Here is a 25,263-nt window from a genome sequence, read left to right as displayed (position 1 = left end):
TTCTTTGTAAAGTGCTATAAAATTATTTGGTATGTTTGTTTGGGTTTTCGGTATAATAAAAACTACAGCATAAACTGTTCTCATATGCATAATATTTCCAGGTTAAATCCGCAAAACCAACTATCAACACAACTCCACCGAAAACCTATAACCATCTTTTTGTCAAGCTGAAGAAACGACAGGTAGGAAAGCTGAACTACCACCAGATGTCGACATTTCCACCGTTTAATTGTCAAAAATGGAACGCTCGGGAAACGCATGCATATACTGTATATTATTAATCTTCTTGGTACACAAATTTGAGATATCATTCTCTCGTCTGTCATAACCAGCTTGAAGAAGAACGGGTTTCGAGAATCAAAAAAGAAAATCACATGCTTCTCGACAAAATGTCCCATATAATGCAGACCAGCGGGGGAGTTGACAGTAGAAATGACTATGTAAAGAAAAGGTATAATACATAAAACAATATAATATTAAATATTTCATAACTTCTAGAATATTTAAACATTTACATCGCACGTTATGGTTTCTGTTTCAGTCTTGGCTCAGAAAAAAAGACAGCAGGATCTGCTTCGCATCACTAAAGAGAACGAGTGTCTCCTTCAGCGTTTGTCCACCTGCAGGCCCCGTTACAGCGTTCAGGTGTGGCACGAGCAGTGGCTCAAAAATCTTCAGCTCATGGACACCATAGGGAGATATCCGCGTCTGTACACAGCACATGTGAGCAAATCATTACTAAAATGTACAGTAGAGCAGATATTTCCCATTTTGTCAAGTTATACTTACGTAAGCATGCTTAATATTATTTTATACTTTTTTTTTTTTGCCTATGCTTGTACTTATTTATGCATACTGTATTCGTGCATACTTCATTATGCATACTCTGACTTGAGCCTTTTCATATTATGTGTTATTAAAGGGATCCTCTTTGCCACCAATTTCAGCAGAGAGACATGGGAAGGCAGAGAACAAGAAAACTGCAAGAAATGAGCATGAACTGTCTACTAACATAAGGGATGAGAGAAAGGAATGTGATGAAAAGATCAAATCTGAACACAAAGATACATCACAAGATGAATCCTAATTTGTGCAAGACAGGGTGTAAATCTTAAAGATCAAATCAATTGTTTTTCTATATCTCTAGAAGACTAGAAATATTCTTATTGAATTAAGTGATGCCACTGCTGTGGTCAAGTACTGACGGTTCAATGGTGAATCATACATAACCGCTAGGGGCACTTTACAGTTAATGTCCTGAGCATGTACAACTAATTAAATCTTTTTGCTCCTGTTTTTCTTTTTCTTTTATTTCTCATTTGCTGTTTTATGGGTTTTTTTTTAATTCTAACATTCGTGTTGTATTGTAATTTCGTTTTTATTATTAACCTCGTATAATATACACATCCCCTGTACAAGTTTAAATCTAAATAAAAGCATTAAACCAATTATGTCTGACATATAACCAGATATGACTATGTCATGTTATGTTATGTTAAATGTCTAAAATTTTACAATAAATATTTTAAAATGACTACATTTTCTTTTTTACCGATTAGCTATGCCTGATTTTGCGAGCAGCGCTATCTATCGTAACCTAACACTGCTCGAACTCTCTGTGATCGACTTAGCAGGTCTGATCAAGTCGCCGAACATCACAAGGGTGGAATTAACTGAAAATGTCTTTCGGTTGAATAAATTAAGGATTAATGACATCTCTAAACAACTGACATGGACATGGTGTAAAAAAAGGCGGCACAGGTACGTCTAACATTTATGTTATGCTTTGATGATACATGCATGTTGGTATTAGTTTATCAGACAGCTAGCTTTGCTAACTTTACTTGGGCCTTTAATAGATGAAACAGGAAATTTGACATTGTTGTCGGAAACTAACGTGTGTGTTAAATATATATGATAAGATAACCACAAATAAAACTGAATGTGTCTAAATGATAAATTAAGCCTAGCAGATTAAATGGATGAGATACTCTCAGATAACAACAGTCTACGGCAGCATCACTGCTTAAATGTAACAGCTCAGTATTTATCTGTTTTTATTTGCTCTGTTGCATGCTATTATGTGTTAGTATATTCGCTAATGAGCATTTTGCAATAATGTTACGTAAAAATTATTATTTATGTTGTGTCTCATCCACTTCACACGATCTGTTATTAATTCGCTAAAACAATAACAGAGCAGAGCTATTTTCTAACGTGTTTGTAATAATAATGCACATGTATGGTTAACAGTCGTAAAATTAGCTGAACGTGTATATGATTAAAACAAATATAATAAACCGCCAGCGTAATGCGAGTTTACGTGGCCTACTATGGCGAAGGCTTGATTCCTGAATGTTGATGACGTATCGGGTTTGGCTTACTTGATTGGGTGAAAGGCAGACGTTGGCATGCTGGCGTTTGTCAGGTGGCTGGTTAACAAAGACGAAGGTTTGGCTCATGAATATTAAATATGTTAGTTGATTGGACGCTATTACCGTTACGTCAGTATAAAGTAGTTATTATTCATGATCAGGCCTTCGCCATAGTACAGTTCTCTAGGAATCACATGACATTGAAACTCGTGTTTGTGTTATGTTTTCATTTCCCGGCCTTTTTGTGCCATTCCTCTATCCTTATCACTTGGCCACTTACAGCTAGTTAGTAAAGTGCCAATACTGTTTCTGAAATGAGTGGCTAATAGATAATAAATGCTGTAGTGATTGGTTATCACTTTCTCACTGACATGCCTACAAAGATCAGGACAGATTTGATCAATCTTTCTTAAATGACAAAGTTAACTGATATCACATTGTGCAGAAGTCCTTTTGTTATAAAGGGAACTTCTCTTTTACAGTCTGCCTTGTGATCTTTTTTTTTTTTTTTGTCACATTTTGTTTTATAGTCAGCAAGTATGTGTGATTACATGTCTTCATTTATAGTGTTTTGTAGTGAGGTTCACATTATATAGCTCACATGACTGACTTCTACGTTAACTTTGCTTTAGCCTAGAGTTACTGACATCAGGGTTTATTTAGACATTACTGAGACATTATTTATTTAAACACTATTTAGACACTGAGCGTACCAACCCAATGTTTATTTAGTACACAAATATCAAACATACATTATTGTATTTGGAATTGGATTGAGTCTGGTTTGGATTGTCCCTCAGGGGCAGTGACATGGCTGCTGAAGACAAGGCTTTCTCCTCGTCCTCTGCGATGGACTGGAGTTCCGAGCCGCCACTCTCTCCCACCAGTCCCTCCCATCTAACACACTTCAAACCCCTGACCCCCGAGCAGGACGAGCCGCCCCTGCGCTCTGCCTACAGCTCCTTCGTCAGTCTGTTCCGCTTCAGCAAAGGTGAAACAGAATTTTTTTCACACCATTGTGTCGTAATCAACATCTGCACCTGCATTTCCTATTTTTTAAATCATGAAGTTGGTTTCAAAGGTTCACTGTTTGTTTTCTGCCATCAAACACCGATTCATGAATATCATCCTCCATTAAAAACTGCTTTATGCAATTATGTGAATGGAGTCATTTTTAATGGGTCGATAGCACTTATTTGGAAATTGGACGCATAGTACTTTGTATTCCTGATTGACTGTTTGGTTGCACATTTAAAGCATAAAAATGTGTAGCAGTTTAATAACCTGAATTTGATTTCTGGAATAAAAGTACAAGGTTACATGAAGTAGCCATTCTAGTTTTAGAGAATGTGCTCTACTGAAAATTCCAGAAAGCCGGTGGTAGGAATTGTATTGAACAGTCAGTGGAGGGAAATAAACAGTCATGTGATTTTGCTCAAAATGTACCAAGAACACAGTGCCCATTCTGCATGCTTTCATGTGGTTCTTTATTTTACTCTTATAGTTTTTGTTTTTTTTTGTCCCTGTGTATAATATCAACAGAACATTCCTGCTGTACAAGAGTGAAAGTGGACCCTTTAATATGAAATTATAATAAGACATAAAGCTTTACAAAATAATATTTAGGCGCATCCTGTTAGGGCTAAAAGGAATTGATGATCTCTATTAAAGTATAGTTCACTTTACATTAAGGAGTAAACGACTTACTGTGAGGAAATGATGTGCCCTAAGAACACTTTAGAAAAGGGAAACTCCTACTGCATGTGCATTAATTATGAAATAGATGATACTCTAGTGGATTTAACAAGTTCAACGTTTGCATTTGTGTTGGACATTTGATAATTTTGTTTAGTTAATATATTTGATCAGGTCAGTGGAGCTGAAGAAATACTCTGACATACTACAACAGAGAAATGTCAGGAATTCAAATTTAATTTCTTTGAATATTATTGATGTATCTAGATTTACAGTTAATCAGTATGATAATCCATAACATTTTAAATTCATTTTATAGTGGTCAACTCTCTAATCTCTCCCTTTCATTCCTTTTAGAAAAAACAGGTGCAAACATTGCACCAGCAAAAAAGCTTGCTAAACTTGGTAAGTCTAGATTTTGTACGGAAATACAAGTATAGAAAAAAATTTATAATTGGGGAAACAATTATTTCGGGAAAAGAAGATTAACAGAAGAAATGTCAACACAATGCAAATTCTTTCTTTAAATCAGCCAATAAGCACAAAATATGAAATGTTCTACCTTTTGACGGAGACAGAGCTTTTCTGTTGGTTTCAATTGTTCAGAGGAAGGACGGGCTCCTTCAGTGACCGAGAAAAGTCAGTCGGCTTCATCATCACCGCAGGGGCCACGCCGCAACTGGGCAAGTCCCTCCCATTCTATACATGGCTCCGAACCCCACAGGAAACATTCAGAACTTCTCAGAAGAACATCCACTGCTTCAGGTACAAAAACACAAGATTGCATATACTTGTATATTTTTACACAATTGTCTTTTTTCAGCTGTCCACAGTTATCATCTAGGTTTTTACTTTCTTTTTTTTTTTTTTTTACGTTGTATCTGTTCTTCTATAGAAGAGAATGCTAAAATCATTAGTTTTTTCCGTAGACAAAACCATTGTTCTGTATTCTTCAAAACATGCTCTTGCTATAGTTAGAAAGGCCAATCCTATCAGTGGTCTCTTTGATTGATGACTAGTCATGGCAGCGTGGTTCTCACAGGGTTTATCATTGAAGATAACAGTGATTCGAAGGCTAGACTCTGCCCTCATATGATCCATACCACTCTCAGGAGGGCCACTGGACATTTACTATTAGCGAACATACAGGCAACGTAAACAGTTTTTGTTCGGCTGTAAACCTGGAAAACTACATTCTGGAGTTATGACTATAATTCAAGTGGTAAACAAGTATTGTGAACCATGACTTTTTATTTGGAAGTTGCAAGATGATTTCAAGATGACTAGAAGCTGAATATTTTGTGAGTGCTGATTGAGTTTTACGATAAAATATTGCATGTGCCGAAATCTTTTAGGCTAAAGTTGTTGTATGTTCCTTTTTGTTCACAGTGGACTGGGAAGGTGAGGATTCTTTATTTTATTTCATATGTATGAAGTCAGTTTCATATAGAGCTAAAATGCTTCAATTCATCAACATCAAGCTGAATTTTGTGTGTATACTGCAAAAATAAAATATTTTCTTTATCAGTATTTTGTTTTGTTTTAGAAATAAAAATCCTTAAATAAGAAGAAACAATTTCTTGAGAAACAAATATACTAAGATTTGTTTTCAGAGAATATATCTTTAATTACAGTAGGTTATTTTTTCTTAACACACTGTCAAATCGCTTTGTTTTTTTTAAACAACCCCCGCCATCCCCCAAAAAACAACTGGCAAATTTGTCGAGGTAAACTTGTTTCTCTGAAAACATGAATCTTACACTCAGTTATATTTATTTTGTTTTAAGGATGTTTGGATATGCTTACTGGAAAAATGTACAGAAATACTGATTAAGAAAATGAATTTTGCAGCGTATAGTTTTAAATTAACCACATTTGTTGCATGTGAAAGGATGCGTCAACGGTTTGAGCTGAACATTTTGGTTATGAGCTTTAGTTGTTGGTCTTAGTAATTCCACATGCTTCTATTCATTCATAGTCTACTCATGAGAATCAAAATTTTCCTGAAAATCCTCGCTGACCTATGGCGGCTGACATAAGCAATCATTTACAGGATAAAGAGTGCAGGTGGATATTTGACTGCAGGCTTTGGTTTTGAATGAGCATGTGTGTCATGCATTTTCACCTGTATATTGTACTTCAGAGTAAGTTTAAAAAAATTTTGTTTTGTATTTGACTGGTGCTTTTTTTTGTTGTTTCTTTGCATTTATAGAGGGTCGACGGAAATCCAAAGCTCCTCTGGGCAGCCACGATCCCCGAACAGCTGTCCAGCTATGCACAGTCCTCAAGAGACTCAAGGAGATCATGGAAGGGAAAAGTCAGGTATTGATTTCCAGTGAACTAGCTGTATCTGTATTTTTTTTTAAGATGAATGTCATTGAAAAAAAAAAATCCTAAGTTTGAGTATTTTTTTGCATGTTTATACTAGGGGTTGAACGACTTCTGATTTTTTTAAAGTCGACTTTTATGTGATGAAAGGCGAGTCAAAGTCGACTAGTCGCCGATGACGTCATTAATGAACAAATAAGTCTGGAGCTGTGACAAACACCTTGTGCACAGCTATGGCATATGACACAGCACTGCCCGCATGGCTATTGCTCCTATAACAGCTCATTTTTATCAGTTCTTTTGTCTTTGGGTCGTTATATTTCTCACAGATTTCTGCTCATTCTAATTTCTCACAGATTCTGCTCATTCTAAATCAGATACAGATAAAAGTAGCACAGTAAAGATTGCATTCATATGAATGCATTAGTGAGAGCTATTGCGTGTGAATTAATTCTACCTGGCAGCGTCAAGAGGTCCTCGCTGCAGCCTGTAGAACGATGACGTAGCTGGATCAGATCACACACGTATTGGATTTGACGAGCATGTGCAGTATTGGATTTTAATGCGCATGCGCAAAGTGGGACTGTCATTGGAGACTTTTTTTGAGTGTTGTATCAGATGATAGTATGAAAAGCAACTAATTAAACATTTCTTTGACCTGACTGAGGCGTTATTAGCGAGGTAAAGTCTTAATATAAATTTAATGGTTGTTTTTTTATTTTTGAGAATGTTTGTAATAGCTAGAATAATATAAAATCTAAATGAACAAAATGGATCGGCATTAATCTAATATCCCCAATTAAATTTAAATAAACATGACGGATACAATCAAAAAGACATTTAGGCTAACTCTGATAGTGATGTATATCTTAATAATTAGCTATTTACAGTGCGACGTCTGCTTATCAATCTTGTTGTGTCCTGGATACAGCACTGATGTGCATCCTGGCGATAACATATGAAATGCGGGCTATTCAAAAAATAACTAAATAAATAAATAAAGCTTTGAAGTTGCCGGTATAGACGAAAACATCGCGGATGAATTTAGACATTAAAGTTTTTACATTGTAATGTAATGTAGGTCATCGTGTAGATATGTAATGTAGGTCAAAAACCCTTGCTACATGTACTGCGTTAGACTTCACTTAGACCAAGTCGTTAGACTAAGTCGCTGTGGATAAAAGCGTCTGCAAAATGATAAAATGTAAATAAAAATATGAATTTATTCGAGACCTACTACAGCGCATGCGCGTAAAATATCCACTACGTAGTGGATATAGTCCAGCTACGTCATCGTGCTGCAGGCTGCAGCGAGGACAGACTCGGCAGCGTCTCTCTACTAGTATTGAAGCTGTGGGATTTAGTTATTAAGAAATATATGCTTGAACCTTTCAGTTTCTAAGCTATTTTATTGAGAAATCACAGAACAGTGTTGACATTAATAGGCTACATTTCCGCGCTGAATGATTCTGTGCGTGATCTACGAGCTACTGTCTGTAGCCTATGTGTGTGCGTTACAGTGCAGCAGCGCATTAGATTAGAACGGCGATTAACTTATCTGTACAATAAGCTGTTTAAAATGTGCATTCTCCTGTTCAGTTTCGAGCATCCAGTAATATAATCACACGTCTTGTGGAGCGCTTTCAGAGTATGCATTATTTGTCATTTTAACTGTTTGGAAACGGAGCGTAAATGTGTTAGTCCTTCAAAGATTTCTTATCCTGTTGCGCCCTCCATAGGACCAGTTTTAGGTAGGTGTGGTTGACTCTTAACTTTTATAAAGAATATCTCTGGTTTTTAGACTTTAGTCTTTGCAACTTTACAGATCTTCTTTATGCACCAAGAGCTTGTAACACTTTAAAGAGAAAGGAAAAATTGAAATCGCATCATATGACCCCTTTTAAGCGTCATGGCAGAGCATTGAAGTCGATTAATCGGTGCAACCCCTAGTTTATACAGATGAGCCTAAGCTTATAGACAAAAGAGCCTACCCACATTCTCCAGAATACACCACAGAGTACAAAAGTGGTGATATTAATCATGTTTTTCTGTTCCAGGACAGTGATCTGAAACAGTACTGGATGCCGGACAGCCAGTGTAAGGAGTGTTATGACTGCAACGAGAAATTCACAACCTTTCGACGCCGTCACCATTGTCGACTCTGCGGTCAAATCTTCTGCAGCCGATGCTGCAACCAGGAAATTCCTGGCAAGTTCATGGGCTATACGGGTGAGTGTTGTTGTGGTATTCGCTGTGGGGAGCAAGGGTCTCATTCTGACTGCTGGTTTGTGGACGTAGCCTCTTTGAAGAGGTGTTCGACAAGAAGATGAGCAGCTATTTCAGATTAAAGTGTAAGACTACCTCTAGCATGCTGCGTGTGTTTGCGGTGGTTTGACATTTTTGGATTTTGATTTAAATGGGTTGTAGAGTGACTTTTGAACTTTGTGGACTAACTGGTTTGATTTGGAAAAAGGTAAGAATGTGTGTCTGTGCACTTTGACCCTTTAGGAGGAATCGGTACCTACCTAAAAAGCAAAACATTTTCTTCAGTACTAATTTGGCAGATATTGTATGCTGTAGACTCATTTTAACTATTTTGATTATGACGATCAGTTAGACTACATTCTCTGAGAAACTTTTACTTTGGTTATTCTTATATTCAGGTTGGTTTTGGACCCCAAACATTTAGCTGTAGACCTTTTCAGGGTACACTAGTTCAAACTGATCTCTGCCAGGGATCTTGGTTGTCCAACTTCTCTAATCTTGTCTCTTTTGGCTTTTTTCCCCCCATACTGCAGGTGATTTACGGGCTTGTACGTACTGTCGTAAGATAGCATTGAGCTACGCTCACTCAGCTGACTCAAGCTCCATCGGAGAAGATCTCAGCGCCCTGTCAGACTCGCCCTGCTCTGTGTGTGTTCTGGAACCCACCGAACCACGCACACCTGTGGGGGGCCGCAAAGCCAGCCGGAACATCTTCCTGGAAGAGGACCTGGCCTGGCAAAGGTGAAAACACAGAGATAATCAGAAATGGGGCGGGGCATAAGGACATATCACTATCTATTCCATTGTTCCTGCTCACTTTACCTTATCCCTCTGGTGTTTCTCTGCTATGTTTTAACTCTGCTTTCTTACCATGATCATTGTTCTCGCAGTTTATCTCTTTCACTTGAGGATTGTTGGAGGATTGGCCCTTACAGTTCCATCTAGTCAAGTAGCTGCCTGATGATTTAGGATTTTTCTTCTGTTCCTCATCTAAAGCATAGAAACAAAATTTGTAGTTAACAAATAAAATGGGATGTACAAGGAAAGGTGTACAATTTAGATGTTGTTTCTTTGATGTTTATATCCATTAAAATAGTTTGCTGTTAAAATTGTTTTAAATGGAGAAAAGCTTGTTGCTATAAACAAAGTTAAATTTCACCCCCAAAAATCATACATTTTTAAAAAATGTAACATTTTGAGAAAACAATTAGAATTGCAAAAAATAACAAAAAGTGTTTAATGCTTAATGCATGAAAGTAATGTTACAATACAAAAAACTCACTGTCCTAAAAAGTTACATTTTCTTTATGCTAAATGTAATTTGGTAACAGTTTATTTTAAGGTGTCCTTGTTACACGTTACTTGTACTTACTATTATAATAACGATTAATTATGCATAATTACATGCAAGTAACCCTAAGCCAAACCCTGATCCTAACCCTAACCATACAGTAAGTACATGTAGTTAATTAATAGTACTTAAATGTCTAATTACACTGTAACAAGTATTTATTTTTTACTTTTTTATTTTTGGAGTAAAATATGATCTGGGCATGTTTTCTTGGGATTCACCTTGCTAGCGTCGTGGACTGGCAGACAGTATTTAGACAGGGTGGACAGACACATATATTGTTTTTTCATATGTTGTAGTCGCATCTCCATGCTGTGTATGTTTTTATTGTACTGTAGTCAGTGTTTACTCATTTATGAATTATTATTGCCACCAAGCTTTTTAATCTGACAGTAAATCATTCCAATTAGTTTTTGCATTCAGGACGGAATTTCCCCCTTGACATACCAAATTACGTAAAACAGTCACAGGATTACTGTAATGCAAATGAACTTTAATTCTCTCCACTCAGCTGGCTCCTTCTGCTCATGTGTTGTGAGTCTGTCTCAATGCTCATCTTTTCTCCTTTCTCTCTCCATGCATAGAAAAAATTCCATTGGGATGAGGAAGAAGTGAGTTTTAGGGTTACTTTTGTTTTGCATGACCTCCTAGTGAAGACATGCTGCTGCTCTTAAGTGTGACTCTGTTTCATGCATAGCTTGAGTGTCATTTATTTTTGTAGTATTTCAAAGGGGAATGGTTGAGCTGTTGCTGAGGTTTATTTGTGTGTGTATATGTGTGATTACTCTAGTCATCAGGAATCTCAGAACAGTGGTCTCAGTTCCAGACTTACAGCAGTCCAGGAGGATATAGGCAAGTCACCAGCCAGAAAAAGGTGTTTATTGTTTATTTTAGTCAAAGATATTTTTGTTCATTTCAGCACTTATTTTTATAGACTATAAATACAATATTTTATTTAATGTGTTAAGGTCAGCTAGTGTGACCAACCTGTCCTTGGACCGTTCCGGCTCAACCATGGTTCCTGCTTACGAGAGTTCGGTTAGCCCACAGAATAGCCGGGCCCTATCTAAGACTGACCACAGTGAAGAGGAGAGAAAGATCCTTCTGGTAACAACCGTCTTTTACAGGTTCCTCCTCAACTTTACTTCACTTTCGAGTTGTTATTATAACAGCTGTTTATCTTGTAGGATTCTTCTCAACTTAAAGATCTATGGAAGAAAATTTGCCACAACAGTACAGGAATGGAGTTCCAGGACCATCGGTACTGGCTGCGCACTTACCCCAACTGCATTGTGGGTAAAGAGCTGGTCAACTGGCTCTTACGAAATGGCACTATTTCAACTAGGTAAGAACCAATAAAACTGGTTTTGACCATTTTTCTTTTTTTCGTTTCATTACAACTTCAAGCATGGTCAGATGCTTAATTGTATGCTATTAAATTGTTTTATTTCCTCTTGGTTCTTCCGACACAGAGCTCAGGCCATAGCGATTGGACAGGCTTTGGTAGATGGCCGCTGGCTTGACTGTGTCACTCATCATGATCAGATCTTCCGTGATGAGTATGCCTTATATCGCCCCCTCCAGGTGAGAAGAAGTGTTCTGTGGCAGGATTATATTTGGACAGTTGTTTAACCCTTGTTGTGCATCCTTTGGGACATTTTTGTCTTTTTAATATTTTTTTTTTTAATCATTTTGGCTATGTTAAAGGGACCGTTCACCCCAAAATAAAAATTGGTCATCATTTACTCTCCCTCAAGTTTTTCCAAACCTGTATGAGACAAGAAAAGAAGATATTCTGAAGAATGTTGGTAAACAAACAGTCGTCATTGACTTCCATAGCAGTTTTTTAACCCTTTAAACCCCAGTTAATGCTTAGTAAATGATAAGCAGGTTTTTTCTGGATTATTATACAGCCTTGGAAATGTCAATGATTAGCAACAACATTCATTTTGATGCATCTTTTTTTTTTTGTGCGGTGTCAGATTTTTAAAAAATGATCATTCACACACAAACACACACACACACAAATTTCACAGTACATACATACAAACCACACTGACATCCATACCAATACATCCACACTATTATAATCAAATGACTGTATTTCAATTCAGTTCAATTGGCCTTTTTTCATTGCTTTAATGGGTTTCAATGGGAACAATTTTGTTCTTAAGGTCGTAAGTGTAACTATTTTTTGTAAATGTTGCAATGTTAAAATCCTGAAAATGAATGAATTTTTGGTAATTACAGTCAGGACTGATGTTGGTAAAAGATCTGAAAAAGGGTGAAAGTGGGAAAAAATAACGATTCTGATTTGGCTTGTGTATTGTGAAGAGAACTATACAAAACCAAACTGATTTAGATTTTGTCATCATTTAGTCATCACATTACTAATGTGCTTGTTGAATTTCAGAGCACAGAGTTCTCAGAAACTCCTTCTCCAGACAGTGAGAGTGTGAATTCCTTGGAGGGACACTCCGAACCTTCATGGTTTAAAGACATCAAGTTTGACGACAGTGACACTGAGCAGCTAGCTGATGACAATGACTATGTCACACCGAGTAAGTATCCCATGAATGTTAACATCCTATAGCAGTCAGTAAATTATTGCCTCGCCAACTTGCTGGCCCCCTCTCACAATTTTTCAGATTCGTCCAGCCCCAGCAAAAGAACATCTGTCAGCAGTTTCCACTCTGCAGTGGACAGTGACTCAGCTGCCTCCATCAGCATAAACGTGGAGCAGGACAATGTCAATTTCCACATCAAGAAGCAGGCCAAGTACCCACATGTGCCTCCTTACCCAGCCGAGCAAAAAAGTATGGAGCCCCATGATCCGTTCACCCCAGAAACCGACATCCATGCACCAAGTGAGGAGAGGCGGAGAGGCCCATTGGCCATCCTGGTTTGCCTCAGCCTGCTTCAAAAGCAGCACTAACTCACTGGCTCTGTTCCAAACCCTACTGAGCTGCCTCACTCTACATAGGCAGCTACCTAGCTAACTCCAAAGACACCTCAATGATGACTTATTAAAGGTGCAGCAATTTAATATTCAGGGTCAAAGAGTAGGTTTAAAATGTGCAAAAAAAGTATTGATTTACAATTTAAGTTATGAACAATTTATTTAAAATATGTAAAAAAAAAAAAAAAAGATAAATAAACAGTATAACATGAACTCTTTAATAAGCACAAAATTAATTGTATTTATTATTAATTTTAATTTTTAAACAAATTCTAACTGATAAAAAAAAAAAAATCTGGGATTATGCATTCTGGTATTGCTTTATGCTTCAAGAATACATGTGCCACTGCCTTAGACTGAAGCTAAAATGAGGCATCTTATGAGACAGCCTAACTTTACTGCTTTATATTTGTAGCAGGCTTTACATCAGGGCATAGTGTTGATGTCTTTAAATCTCATCTACTCTAGGTAGACAACTCACTATGGTGTGGAACAGAACCAATGTCTTGCTGATCTGAGACTCGCCATTCAATACTAGTCCGACCCTCCAAACTATAATTAACAATTGAAGTAACAGCCCTAACTATGGCATATATCCAGCATGAATGATTTTTTCCTTCCCAGCCTCACATGGTTTCCTTTCCCCCAGTACAGCATTTCATATTAATACATTTCCAGTTTGTCATACTACCTCACAAGCATGGCTTGCTGCTACGTCATGCGTGCCTCACAGTTGCAAAGCAGTGACACTGACTTCCACTTCCTCAAAATTACTGTTGAAGCTAATTCACTGTCATGTACCAGACTGTGGCATGGTTTTATAGCAGCATTTACTCTAATTAATATTTATTTTAATTATATGTTAAATCTATATAATTCAGTGTACTCTGATGTCTACAGCTGGCTGTTCTGTCTCACATGCACTCTCTCTCTACGTCAGTGGAAGTCCTGCTCTCTGAAGATGGAGGTCAGCATATATCCATCAGTGATGCCTTCATTAAAGGTAATCGTTTCTCGCATCCTTTATTGTAGTTTGTTACAATACTTCCATTCAAAAGTTTGGAATTATTAAGACATGTATGGTTTTGAAAGTTAAAGCTTAAAGTTTAATTCGAAATTTTGGTGAGTAAAAGCAAAAGGACAGAATGGTCAAAAGAACCTAAAGATGGTAACCAATTATAAAAGAGTATAGATAAATAAAAATTTGATCTGTTGTGGAAACCATCTGATCATAAGGTCTGTCGGAAATTCCCTACAAGCAAATCACACCTATGGGAAGTGCAACAGAAAGCATGGGATGAAACTTCATTCTAATTATTTTCGTAAACTGACTGCTTTGGCATAAGGTCTGCAAAGTTATTGCTGCATTTTTCAATGAACAGAGAGTTTGAAGAACAGCTCTAAGTAGATAGAGTCATTTGTAATAATAAATGTCTTTACTTTGTCTCTCTTTTGTAAGTCGCTTTGGATAAAAGTGTCTGCTAAATGCATATATGTAAATGTATGTACTTTTTGTCAATTTAATGTGTCCTTGGTGAGTAAAAATAACATTTTATTTCAAATATGGTATAGTGTGCATGACCTATTGTCTCACCAATGCTAATGGGTTTTTCCTCTGTAGAGTCTCTGTTTAACCGGAGAGTTGAGGAGAAAGCAAAAGAGATGCTCTTCACACCTCTCAGCTGGCATCACAGCTCGCTGGACCAGCTGCGGGAAGAGAACGGGGAAAAGAAAGCGATGGAACGTTTACTGTAAGATATGAGAGGATTGCTATTTTTAAAGCATAAGATGTTATTTTTAGGTTGGTTTATTTCTATTAATGTACAATTAGGAGCAAAATACTTTAAAAAGAAAGTGTGGTCGAAAAATGTAATAATGACATGGTATCATTAAAATACTATAAATATAGTTCAGTGTCTACTTTATGGTCACACAAGCATCACATATAAATCACATGTTTAATGAGTTTAGGGACTTTTGGAAGCACACATCATGATTAATGCTTCCTCTTCAGGTCTGCTAATCACAGCCACATGATGGCGCTGCTGCAGCAGCTGCTGTACAGCGAATCACTGTCTCTCTCCTGGCGTGACATCATTGTGCCTGTGGTGAGGCAGGTTGTGCAGACGGTGCGACCGGATGTGCGCAGCTGCGATGACGACATGGATATCCGTCAGTTTGTCCACATCAAGAAGGTGAGGAACACAATGGACGCAAAATCGATGAATCTAGTTGTACCAGACAAATGTCTAATATTTGCTTTTTCGTAGATTCCAGGTGGAAAGAAGTTTGACTCTGCTGTAGTGAACGGCTTTGTTTGCACAAAGAATATTGCTCACAAAAAGGTTTGTATTGATCGAACATTATGCCACAGAGAAGGTCATGTAATATATGTGCTAACAGTGCCGGGACTTTCTCAACAGATGAATCCTTACATCAAAAACCCCAAGATCCTTCTCCTCAAATGCTCCATTGAGTATCTATACAGAGAAGAGACCAAGTTCACTTGCATCGACCCAATTGTGTTACAGGTAACGGCCACTAACCCCTACATGATCTCTGTAAACGTGATTTGCAAATTATCTTCAGAGAATAGACTAAAAATACAAGAATCTGAGAAATCGTTTATTTGCAATTTGTGCTTTCCAGGAGCATGAGTTTCTGAAGAACTATGTTCAGAGGATTGCTGACGTCCGACCAAACCTGGTGCTGGTGGAGAAGACTGTGTCCCGTATCGCTCAGGACATGCTACTGGAACACGGCATTAGCCTTGTGATTAATGTCAAACCTGTTAGTACCTTCTCCAAGGCGTTGTTTAAATATTATTCATCGCTTCAAAAATATACTCCACATAACTGCCCATTGATAATGCCATAATCAGAGAGGACATGGCAAACAGGTTTTTATGGGTTATTTTGATCTGGTTTGTGAATGTTTCAGTTCATATCTCTTTTTAATCAACACAGCAAGTCCTGGACCGTGTGAGTCGAATGACTCAGGCAGATTTAGTCATTTCAATGGATCAGCTTCTTACAAAACCTCGTCTGGGTACCTGCCACAAGTTTTACCTGCATTCCTTCCAGCTGCCAAATAGTGAGTCTTAATCTCTGTCTTTATTTCTGATGCATGTCAGGTTGAACTCTCTTTTCATTTTGATAAAAGTTGTTCTTTTTAGAGATGCAATTAATCGATATTATATTGGTTATTAATTTTTCAGTATTTGTTGATATTGGATATTTAACTGTGCATGTGTTACAGTAGTACAGTAGAACGCTAATTGTTAAAAATAATTTAATAACATTGCTCATTGCAACCTTTAACGAATCTGGCATATTATTTTGTCATTTGTTTTTACTGGTAATTTTAAAAAGATTTGTCAAATTCACTTGATCATTTTTGTTTCCAGATGAAATGAAGTCCCTGATGTTTTTTGATGGGTGTCCTCCTCAGCTGGGCTGCACTATCAAGCTCCGTGGTGCTTCAGAGTATGAGCTGGCACGGTTGAAAGAGATCATAATTTTTATGGTGTGTGTAGCGTACCACTCACAGCTGGAGATCTCTTTCCTCATGGATGAGTTTGCTATGCCTCCTAGCCTGGCTGAGAGTTCCTCTTTCCCATGTCTCCTGGAAAGCACCACTTTGGAGGAAGAGGAAGATAATGATGGTTCTACACTGAGGGATGACAACCTCACGCTTCTTCCAGAAGGAGACTTTGAGCCAGGGCTTCAGGAGATTATCAAGGCCCACAGTAGACAGCCTTCCATCTCAGAATCTTCTCATAGAGATGGAGAAAGCCCCAGAATAAATACAAATGGTTCAGTTGCTTCCTTCTCTGGAGGAGAGGAAGAGATTATAAAGACCTCCACACCCCTTTCATCCTTCACTTCCAGCCTTCCCCAGCCGGTGTCACCACCTTTCCTTATTTCAGACCTAAAAGAGACGTCACAGGAAGTAATTAAAGCGCCAGGTGAGGAGGAGAAGAACAAAGAGCTGGAGGAGACTCTGGTCGATCGGGACAGCACCAGCTCTGAGACCTCCCTTCCACCAACCCGGCTCTTTAGGGATCCCTTACAGGATGACACAGGCCTGTTTGTGACCGAACATGTAGCTTCTTCAAATGACCGCCTCAAATCCATCTCAGCTTTGTTTAAACAGGAGCTAAAAGACATTATCCTCTGCATTTCACCCTTTATTACCTTTCGGGAGCCATACCTGCTCACGGCTGTGGGACTGCGTTGTCCTAGCCGGGACTATTTCCCAGAACAGGTTTACCTCTCACCTCTCTTGAATAAGGACTCAAAAGAGCTGGACGGATGCCGCAAGAGGCAGCTGCTGAAAGAGTCTGGCCCGAGTTCTGGCAGCCTGACCAACGGTACTGTGTCGCACCAACGGACCATCCAGATTTTGCCCTGTCACAAACTGACAGGTGCCCGTATAATAGAGCTGCTAGGCAGCAGTCAGGAGCTGGCACGCATGCTGGCTGACTATCGTGCCCAGGGGGGGCGCATTCGGCAAAGAGAAGGAATGCAATTTCGTGAAACCCCACGCACCAAGGCGCCAATAAAGTCAGACAGTGAAGAAGATAAAGTGGCAGGACTGAACGAAATGACCTGGGCTAATAAGGTGAGGGTTTCTTGTCTGCTAGTATGTTTATTCTGCTACTTTATTCCACATCCTGAAATAGTGAGCCACTTTCAGTGATTAGGGTGCTCAACGTTGATAAAAAGTTATAGTCAAACTATTCATTATTATAACCTTGATTTGTGTTATTTATTTTATTTATTTATTATATTTGTTTGCATTAAACATGGGTTGCAAATAACAGAGCTGGAAATTTTGCTAACATTAAGCTGCTACTTATTAGAGGCTAACCAAATGTTTCCTATACAGAAATTCCTAATTGCAGAAAAACATTTGTTTGTTTTAAAATAGTAATTTAAAAATTAGTTGTTTTTATGTTTCAGCTGGACTGTTTAAATCCAGTCAACCATCAGAGGCTCTGTGTGCTGTTCAGTAGCTCTTCAGCACAGTCTAATAATGCCCCAAACCCCTGTGTCAGTCCATGGTAAACTCTCAGCACACTTGCATTGTCTTAATAATTTAAGATGTATTAACAATGTATGACAAAGCATGTTACTGACTATATTCTCAATATGCAAACAGGGAGACTAGGTTTTTATTGTATCAGCTATATATTTACAGGATTGTAACAATGGAGTTTTATGGAAAGAATGACTTGACTCTTGGTGTATTTCTGGAGAGATATTGTTTTAGGTAATGTATTAAACCACACATCTATTTTTGTTTCTTATGTTGGTCATAGTACCAAAATTTCAGTAGTCAAATCAAATGAAATTTCATGATTACTGATAGCAGTTCCAATAGTACTGCAAAAAATTGATTTGCTCTTTAACACACACCTTTATTTAAATGTCATATTTGTTGTTTATTCTGATTTTGTGTTATATGGGTGTGATTCAGACCCTCTTACCAGTGCCCCAGCATGTATTGTGAGACCCCCATGGTTCACCACATCCGGCGCTTTGTGCACGGTAACGGCTGTGTCCAGATTGTTCTGAAAGAGCTGGACTCACCTGTACCCGGATATCAGCACACAATCCTCAACTACTCTTGGTGTCGTATCTGTAAACAGGTAACACGGGGAGCATTTGGATTAAAAAAATAATAATTTAAACGGAACTAATGTAAGGTATTTTGTACTATAGTATGATTCACGTGAATTATTATTGTGTTTTGTTTCAGGTGACTCCTGTTGTCCCTTTGTCTAATGACTCCTGGTCCATGTCCTTCGCCAAGTATCTAGAGCTCCGATTCTATGGTCACCAGTACACCCGCCGGGCCAACGCAGAGCCTTGTGGCCACTCCATCCATAAAGATTATCACCAGTACTTCTCCTACAACCAGATGGTGGCTTCATTCAGGTGTGCATCTTCACAATATAGATCCCTTTATATTCGAATATGCAGAATATGAGTACCTTAGTACATTTTCGATGCGCATTAAATATCGCATGCGATTTATCGTGCAGCCCTAGTACATTTTTACAAACATTTAATCCAGATGTGTTCATGCTCTTCTGTCATCTGTAGCTACATCCCAGTGAGGCTACTCGAGATCTGTCTGCCTCTTCCAAAAATCATCATCAGGAACCAGGGTCCCTCTAAAGCCAACTTGCAGCAGGACCTCAAAGACTTCTCCCAGAAGTAAGATTCCCTACTGGACATCTCTTGCCCAGCCTCATAAACCTCCTCCAGATAACAGCTAAATTAACTAATTCCCCATCGTTTGTAGGATGGCTCAGGTGTACCTGGCCATAGATGACCGTCTCACCTCTTTAAAAACGGACACCTTCAGCAAGACTAGAGAAGAAAAAATGGAGGACATGTTTGCACAGAAAGATGTGGGTTTCTTTTCAGGACTTTATTTGTGTAAATAAATTTCATTCAGAGTATTAACCAATGTCCAGCTACTTTAATTGACTATTTTTTGTCTTAGATGGAGGAATCAGAGCTTCGCAGCTGGATAGAGAAGCTACAAGTGCGTCTGCAGACCAGCACGATGGACTCGCCACAACAACTACAGGCTGTGCTGGAGTCAGTGGTGGTCAAAAAGCAGGGTTTGTGTGAGACCCTGCAGTCCTGGAACAACAGGTGAGGACTGTATTCATACTAGAGCCATAGAGACTGAAACTAAACATCTGCCATCAGAACAGTAAAACTTTTATTTCATCTTGTTTCCAGACTTCAGGACTTGTTTCAGCAAGAAAAAGGCAGGAAACGCTTATCTGTTCCTCCCAGCCCTGGCAGACACAGACAAGCCGCATCAGATGAGAGCAAGGTCAGTCATTTATTTAGCAAATCACCAAGTCGTTTGCTCAAGTAAACCACCTCCTGGACTTTAAATAAAAGCATCTACTACATGATCATTTTTATTTGATTTTTGATTGATAGACGAGTGCTTTGGAGTCCTCTCCTCTTAACCCATCCCCTGTGGTCCCAAATGGAGAGAAAGGTGAGTTCACTGGCTCTTTATTCATCTTGAAAAAGTTGCTCTTGATTGTTGCACAGTCGACTCACAGACTTTTCTCACAGAGGACCGTCATCTCAACACTTTTCCGTCAAGTTCAGGGTCTTCCTCATTTCTTCAGTTACCATCTCTGGCTGAACAAGCTTCAGACGTCATCACGAGCGGACCATCTTTTCCTGATCAGGACTCTGTCAGCATCCCAGATGGTAAACTTACTTTAGACACTTCCTTGTGTTTGAAATCACACATAATCATCCCACCTGCCTTACTCTCTCTCTTCATCTCTCTACTTCTTGTACTGTTCAGACATGTCTGATGGACACTTACTTGGTTCCAATGACAGTCAAGTAAAGGAAAAGTCCACCATGAAAACCATCCTTGCTAACCTGTTACCCGGCAATAGCTACAATCCCATCCCTTTCCCTTTGTAAGGCTGTTATGATATTATGGATACTAAAAAGCAAACTAATGATTTTCTTTCTCAAGCTGACAAAGGTCTATTTTTTCTGTTATGTTAGCGACCCAGACAAGCACTATTTGATGTATGAGCACGAGAGAGTTCCTATAGCCGTGTGTGAGAGAGAGCCCAGCTCCATCATTGCCTTTGCACTCAGGTACAGCTTTTTGTACATGTATAACTACAAATTGGATTTGAAAATGTTGGTTTTAATACATCTCAATATGTATGTATTTATTCTGAAATGGCTTAAAAGGCTTTATTTTAGTATTTATTTTTATATATGTTTATTTATAGTTTTGTTGTTCAATCAGAGGAACCGTCATTTCAGCAAAATATCAATTTTCTTGTGAACCAGTTCAATTAAAGGGGTGGTTCACTGGGTTTTTTTCTAGTCTTGATTGTGTTTATGGGGTGCAGTCTAACATGTGTTAATGCTTCGTTTTTTAAAAAACGCATTATTTTTCACATAATTTACCTTTATTCCACACCGCTCTGTCCCTTCTCTGAAAAACGCACTGATCATTTCCTTCTTTTATGAAGCCCCTCCCTCAGAAATAGGCGATGGGCTCTGATTGGTTAGCTAGCCCAGTGTGTTGTGATTGGCTCAACCGTCTCTAGTGCGCGTCTAAGCGTCCCACCCCTCACCTCAGCGGCATGTGCTCCGGTTGTATTGTAAACAATGGCGTCGTTAATATCACTTATCAGTTTGAGCCCGATTGAGAAGCAGAGGATATTATTGAAGAGGATCGTGCAGAACCTGTGCAAGCACGGCTTTAATTGGTAGGCCTATGTTTTTTGTTTGTTGTTGTCTCATCCTTTTAGATACGCTGTTATTTGTAAATGCTACTGCTTATGTTAGCTTTTAATATACGTTTTATCCTGATTAAAGCTTTAATACAGTACGGCAACTGCACACGCGTCCATGTTTAACGCTTCTCATAGCTATGTGAAAATAAGTGTATAATTGTAACAGTTCATTGTTGGAGCTGAACTGAATGAGAGAGAGAGAGAGATGCAGAGCGTGTGCAGAGCAGGGGATGCGAGGAACAGTATTAAGAACCGCTGCTTTAGAACATTGATTTTGAAACTTGTGAATCCATTAGAATCGTTAGAAGACAGAATCGCGATTCATATATGAATAGATTTTTACGTGCACCCCTAGTTTTCTCTTCCTCTTCTCTAAAGCAGCATGGCCTCGCCCCCTTTGCTGCCATTTCCCGAGGGCGGGGTTTATCTGGGTTTGTGACGTCACGAACCCGGGAAGTAACTTGTTGTAGTCCCTACCAGCCGTTTTTGTAGGCATTAAACTGCCAGAATTTTAAAAGACGATTATCTCCATTTGCATTGAACTTTCAGCTTCGTAACATTGCATATATTGTTTATGCTCAAACAGCAACATTACACACTAACTAATGTTAAAAAAGTGAAATCGCAATCAACCACCCCTTTAAGTGGACAGTTTGAAAGAACTGATTTCTGCATATGAATCAAACTTCTCAGCAATTGAAAATAAGACATTATTATAATTTCCATCATCTAGCTGTAAAGAGTATAAAACTGCCCTTGAAGAGCTTACAAAGACAACAGCAAAGACGGGGGGTGATGACATATCTCAGGCCATTAGGTACATCAAACACTCATTTCCCTCATCGGCTTTATTGTCTCTGTGTATATTTGTAAACCACCGAGCTGATTTCTTCTTTTCTGCCATCTATAGTTTTGGAGAGAGCAGAGCAAAGAACAGCCCAGCCAAACCTAGTGACATCAGCCCATCACAGCTGAGCCGCAGCAGCGTTGATGCTGACCCTCTCAGTAAACCTAACCACACTTTACCAAATACTAGCCACTTACAAATACCATTTAGAATTTGTTCTGATATGGAATTTCTTATAAAACAAAATGTTTATGGCATATCTTTTGCAGAGGAGCCTGAAAATGGAGACAAACAGAAGAAGCAGACAGGAAACCCACACATCGAGCTTCGTAAGTATCAGCCTCAAATAGCAGAATTAAACATTTAGGTAAATATTATTGGCCCTCTGACATTAAGTAATTGCGGGTTAAAAACTAACCACTATGTCAGTTTTTTATCTTTTCGAAGTTTTCAAATATATTTTAGAAATAAATGATCTATTTAATAATAATAATAATAGGTATACATATAAATAAGGACATCTGAAAATCATACTTACAATGCAGAGTTCTCAGACGCAAATGCCAAGTTCTACTGCCGAATCTACTACGCGGAAGAGTTCCATAAAATGCGGGAAGCGATTATGGAGAGCTCGGAGGATGATTTTGTGCGATCGCTCTCCCACTGTGTCAACTGGCAAGCTCGTGGCGGGAAGTCCGGTGCTGTTTTCTATGCCACTGAAGGTATGACCGTGCAAGATCCTTTACGAAAGTTTTTTTTTTTTTTATTATTGAGGTAGTTGCTTTTATTAAGTGAAGACTTCTAGGTTGTTGGATGTATTTTGCTAAACATGCTGTTTCTCCTCAGATGATCGGTTTATTCTAAAGCAGATGCCGAGATTAGAGGTCCAGTCCTTCTTAGACTTTGCACCCCACTACTTTACTCACATCACAGGAGCAGTTCAGCAAAAAGTAAGGAAATACATACCTTGTAGGGCTGTCTGAGGCAGCATTTTTGGCCCGTTTCAGGTTTTTCTCTCTAAACTGTTCTTGTATCTGTTTAACAGCGCCCCACAGCACTTGCTAAGATTCTGGGAGTGTACCGTATCGGCTACAAGAACTCCCAGAACAACACCGAAAAGAAACTGGACCTGTTGGTGATGGAAAACCTCTTCTTTGGGCGAAAGATGGCACAGGTACATTTATTGAGACTTTAAATTAGCAACTTAAAACTTCTCTGAAGTGTTTCAGAAATACTGTTGAGTTTGGGAATTTTGATTTTCACATTCTGTTACGTGGTCTTGTTTCCTGTGTTTGTGCAGGTGTTTGACCTAAAGGGGTCCCTGAGAAACAGGAATGTGAAGACAGATCATGGAAAAGAGAGCTGTGAAGTGGTGCTCCTGGATGAGAACCTCCTGAAACTGGTGCATGACAATCCCCTTTATATTCGCTCACACTGCAAGGCCATTCTGCGTGCCGCCATCCTCAGTGACGCCCACTTCCTGTCCAGCCACCTCATCATTGATTATTCCCTGCTGGTGGGCCGTGACGATGCCACGGATGAACTAATTGTGGGCATCATAGGTGAGAAAATCTTAAGTGTTATTTTAAAATCCACATTGGACTTTTCTTTTAGTGATTGTTAAAACTCTTGTGTATTTGAAGATTATATCCGGACTTTCACATGGGATAAAAAGCTGGAGATGGTGGTCAAATCTACTGGGATTCTTGGAGGTCAAGGTACAGTTATACCTTCCTAAAACATTCACAGCCATGATATTCTCAGAAGCTGAAACTCTTCCCTCTTGTTTAAACCCAAGTCTCATCTTCTTTCCTTTCTGACAGGTAAAATGCCCACGGTGGTGTCACCAGAGCTGTATAGATCACGTTTCTGTGAGGCCATGGACAAATATTTCCTTATGGTCCCTGATCACTGGACAGGTCTTGGTCTCAACTGCTGATGGACAAGGGAACATTACAGCTTGAAAGGGATATGCTGCTCTCTCATGTACTTTGCAGTGATTTCATGGAAGACCCACTGAAGTGCACCTTCCATTATCTGCAGTGCTGTCTGAAGCTGGGTGAAACTGAACCCCTCTCTTTCTATGCTTTGTGCACAAACTGACCAAGACCCAGTTCCAGAAGATCCACAGAGCAGACCGAACTGAAATGGCTGAACTTTTAGAACCCTGTTATGCAGTAGTGTTTGTTTATAACCTGTTAACTGTGGATGATGTAAAAGTTTGTAAATGTACAGAGATATGTAATTAAAGATTATTAATACTGGTAAAAGTCTCAGTTTTACGATATTTAAATTTAACTGCCTAGTTGCAAAAAAAAAAACTAATACTAAGACATATCGTTAAGGACTGTTCTTTAGGGGCTTTTGCGAAAACGACATACTTCTGCATTTTCTCCTCATGGATAGTCATTGGGAGTTGAAATCAGATTTTAGCTGAGCACCCAAAGGACTACAACTCACACTCATGGTAACGTTCCCTATAGTATAATGAAACATATACACTTGAAAAAGAGATTCATATATACCTAATAAACAAATCATGACAGAGACAGTTTGGAAGCGTTAATCGATTCGCAACTGGCTAGCAACAACAACAGCTTACAACAAACGAACACTTTTTAGGACTTTTCACAATAGTTAACCATGATTTTCCCACCTTTTAGATAAATTAATATGATCATTAATTTGAATTAAGACTGGCATAATAATAATGAATGGATGTTTTGGTCAGCGCGTTGTAAATCATATAACGTTACCACAGCTTTATAATGAAACAGTTCTTCTAAAAGAGCATTCAAATATAGTTGGTATATCAATTTGAAATTGTGGGACACAGACGTAGACTGAGCAGGTAAAAATCAGGGAGGAAGCGAGTAAAGGTAAAATGTAACCCCTAACCCTAAATGTGTACATTTTTTTCTAAAGAAAATTGGTATATTTAGAACCCTTCGTCAAACTCACCTAGACCAACTTCACGTGTTTAGGCCAAAATACGAGCCAAAGGGTCCTCTTCCTGAAGACACCCTTGTATTCACTCCTCATCTTCTAAGATGAAATTTCATGTTTTATGTATATATACATATTTGCAAATAGTCCTCGCTTTTCAACTGAGACAACGTTTTCGCCATA

General features: G+C 38.5%; 1 protein-coding gene across 5 annotated transcripts; it reads left to right on the top strand.

The window, feature by feature from the left end:
- Positions 1 to 1,636: 1,636 nt before the first annotated feature.
- pikfyve (phosphoinositide kinase, FYVE finger containing) lies at positions 1,637 to 24,394 on the top strand. Of its 5 annotated transcripts, XM_016488991.1 has the most exons (44): positions 1,637 to 1,761; positions 3,176 to 3,366; positions 4,428 to 4,475; positions 4,677 to 4,835; positions 5,460 to 5,471; positions 6,283 to 6,392; positions 8,456 to 8,627; positions 9,197 to 9,404; positions 10,599 to 10,625; positions 10,805 to 10,888; positions 10,983 to 11,121; positions 11,202 to 11,359; positions 11,487 to 11,598; positions 12,428 to 12,575; positions 12,663 to 12,881; positions 13,914 to 13,976; positions 14,595 to 14,724; positions 14,988 to 15,168; positions 15,244 to 15,318; positions 15,397 to 15,504; positions 15,623 to 15,763; positions 15,940 to 16,066; positions 16,380 to 17,596; positions 17,938 to 18,038; positions 18,176 to 18,247; positions 18,455 to 18,626; positions 18,737 to 18,915; positions 19,084 to 19,197; positions 19,286 to 19,394; positions 19,490 to 19,644; positions 19,735 to 19,831; positions 19,945 to 20,005; positions 20,086 to 20,226; positions 20,327 to 20,447; positions 20,539 to 20,634; positions 22,021 to 22,104; positions 22,198 to 22,292; positions 22,404 to 22,463; positions 22,680 to 22,856; positions 22,981 to 23,084; positions 23,180 to 23,308; positions 23,435 to 23,696; positions 23,778 to 23,852; positions 23,958 to 24,394. In XM_016488991.1, exons 2-44 carry the CDS (start codon positions 3,186 to 3,188, stop codon positions 24,071 to 24,073), a joined length of 6,339 nt encoding a protein of 2,112 aa, XP_016344477.1. In that variant the 5' UTR covers positions 1,637 to 1,761; positions 3,176 to 3,185; the 3' UTR covers positions 24,074 to 24,394. The 5 variants fall into 5 exon arrangements, with proteins under 5 accessions (XP_016344477.1, XP_016344478.1, XP_016344480.1 ...); XM_016488992.1 differs by lacking the exon at positions 5,460 to 5,471 and having other exon boundaries at positions 12,663 to 12,830; XM_016488994.1 differs by lacking the exons at positions 4,428 to 4,475; positions 5,460 to 5,471 and having other exon boundaries at positions 12,663 to 12,830.
- The last annotated feature ends 869 nt before the right edge of the window (positions 24,395 to 25,263 follow it).

The sequence above is a fragment of the Sinocyclocheilus anshuiensis genome, unplaced genomic scaffold (assembly GCF_001515605.1).
Source record: "Sinocyclocheilus anshuiensis isolate Anshui unplaced genomic scaffold, SAMN03320099.WGS_v1.1 scaffold1709, whole genome shotgun sequence".
Classification (NCBI taxonomy): Eukaryota; Metazoa; Chordata; class Actinopteri; order Cypriniformes; family Cyprinidae; genus Sinocyclocheilus; species Sinocyclocheilus anshuiensis.
This window is presented reverse-complemented; position numbering and strand designations above follow the sequence as displayed.

Excerpts from the sequence above, each read along its gene's own strand:
- pikfyve (XM_016488991.1), top strand. The coding sequence starts at position 3,186 with ATGGCTGCTGAAGACAAGGCTTTCTCCTCGTCCTCTGCGATGGACTGG. Across the intron at positions 11,599-12,427 it reads CCTTATATCGCCCCCTCCAG|AGCACAGAGTTCTCAGAAAC; the intron begins GTGAGAAGAAGT and ends GTTGAATTTCAG. Across the intron at positions 20,006-20,085 it reads GGTCCCAAATGGAGAGAAAG|AGGACCGTCATCTCAACACT; the intron begins GTGAGTTCACTG and ends CTTTTCTCACAG.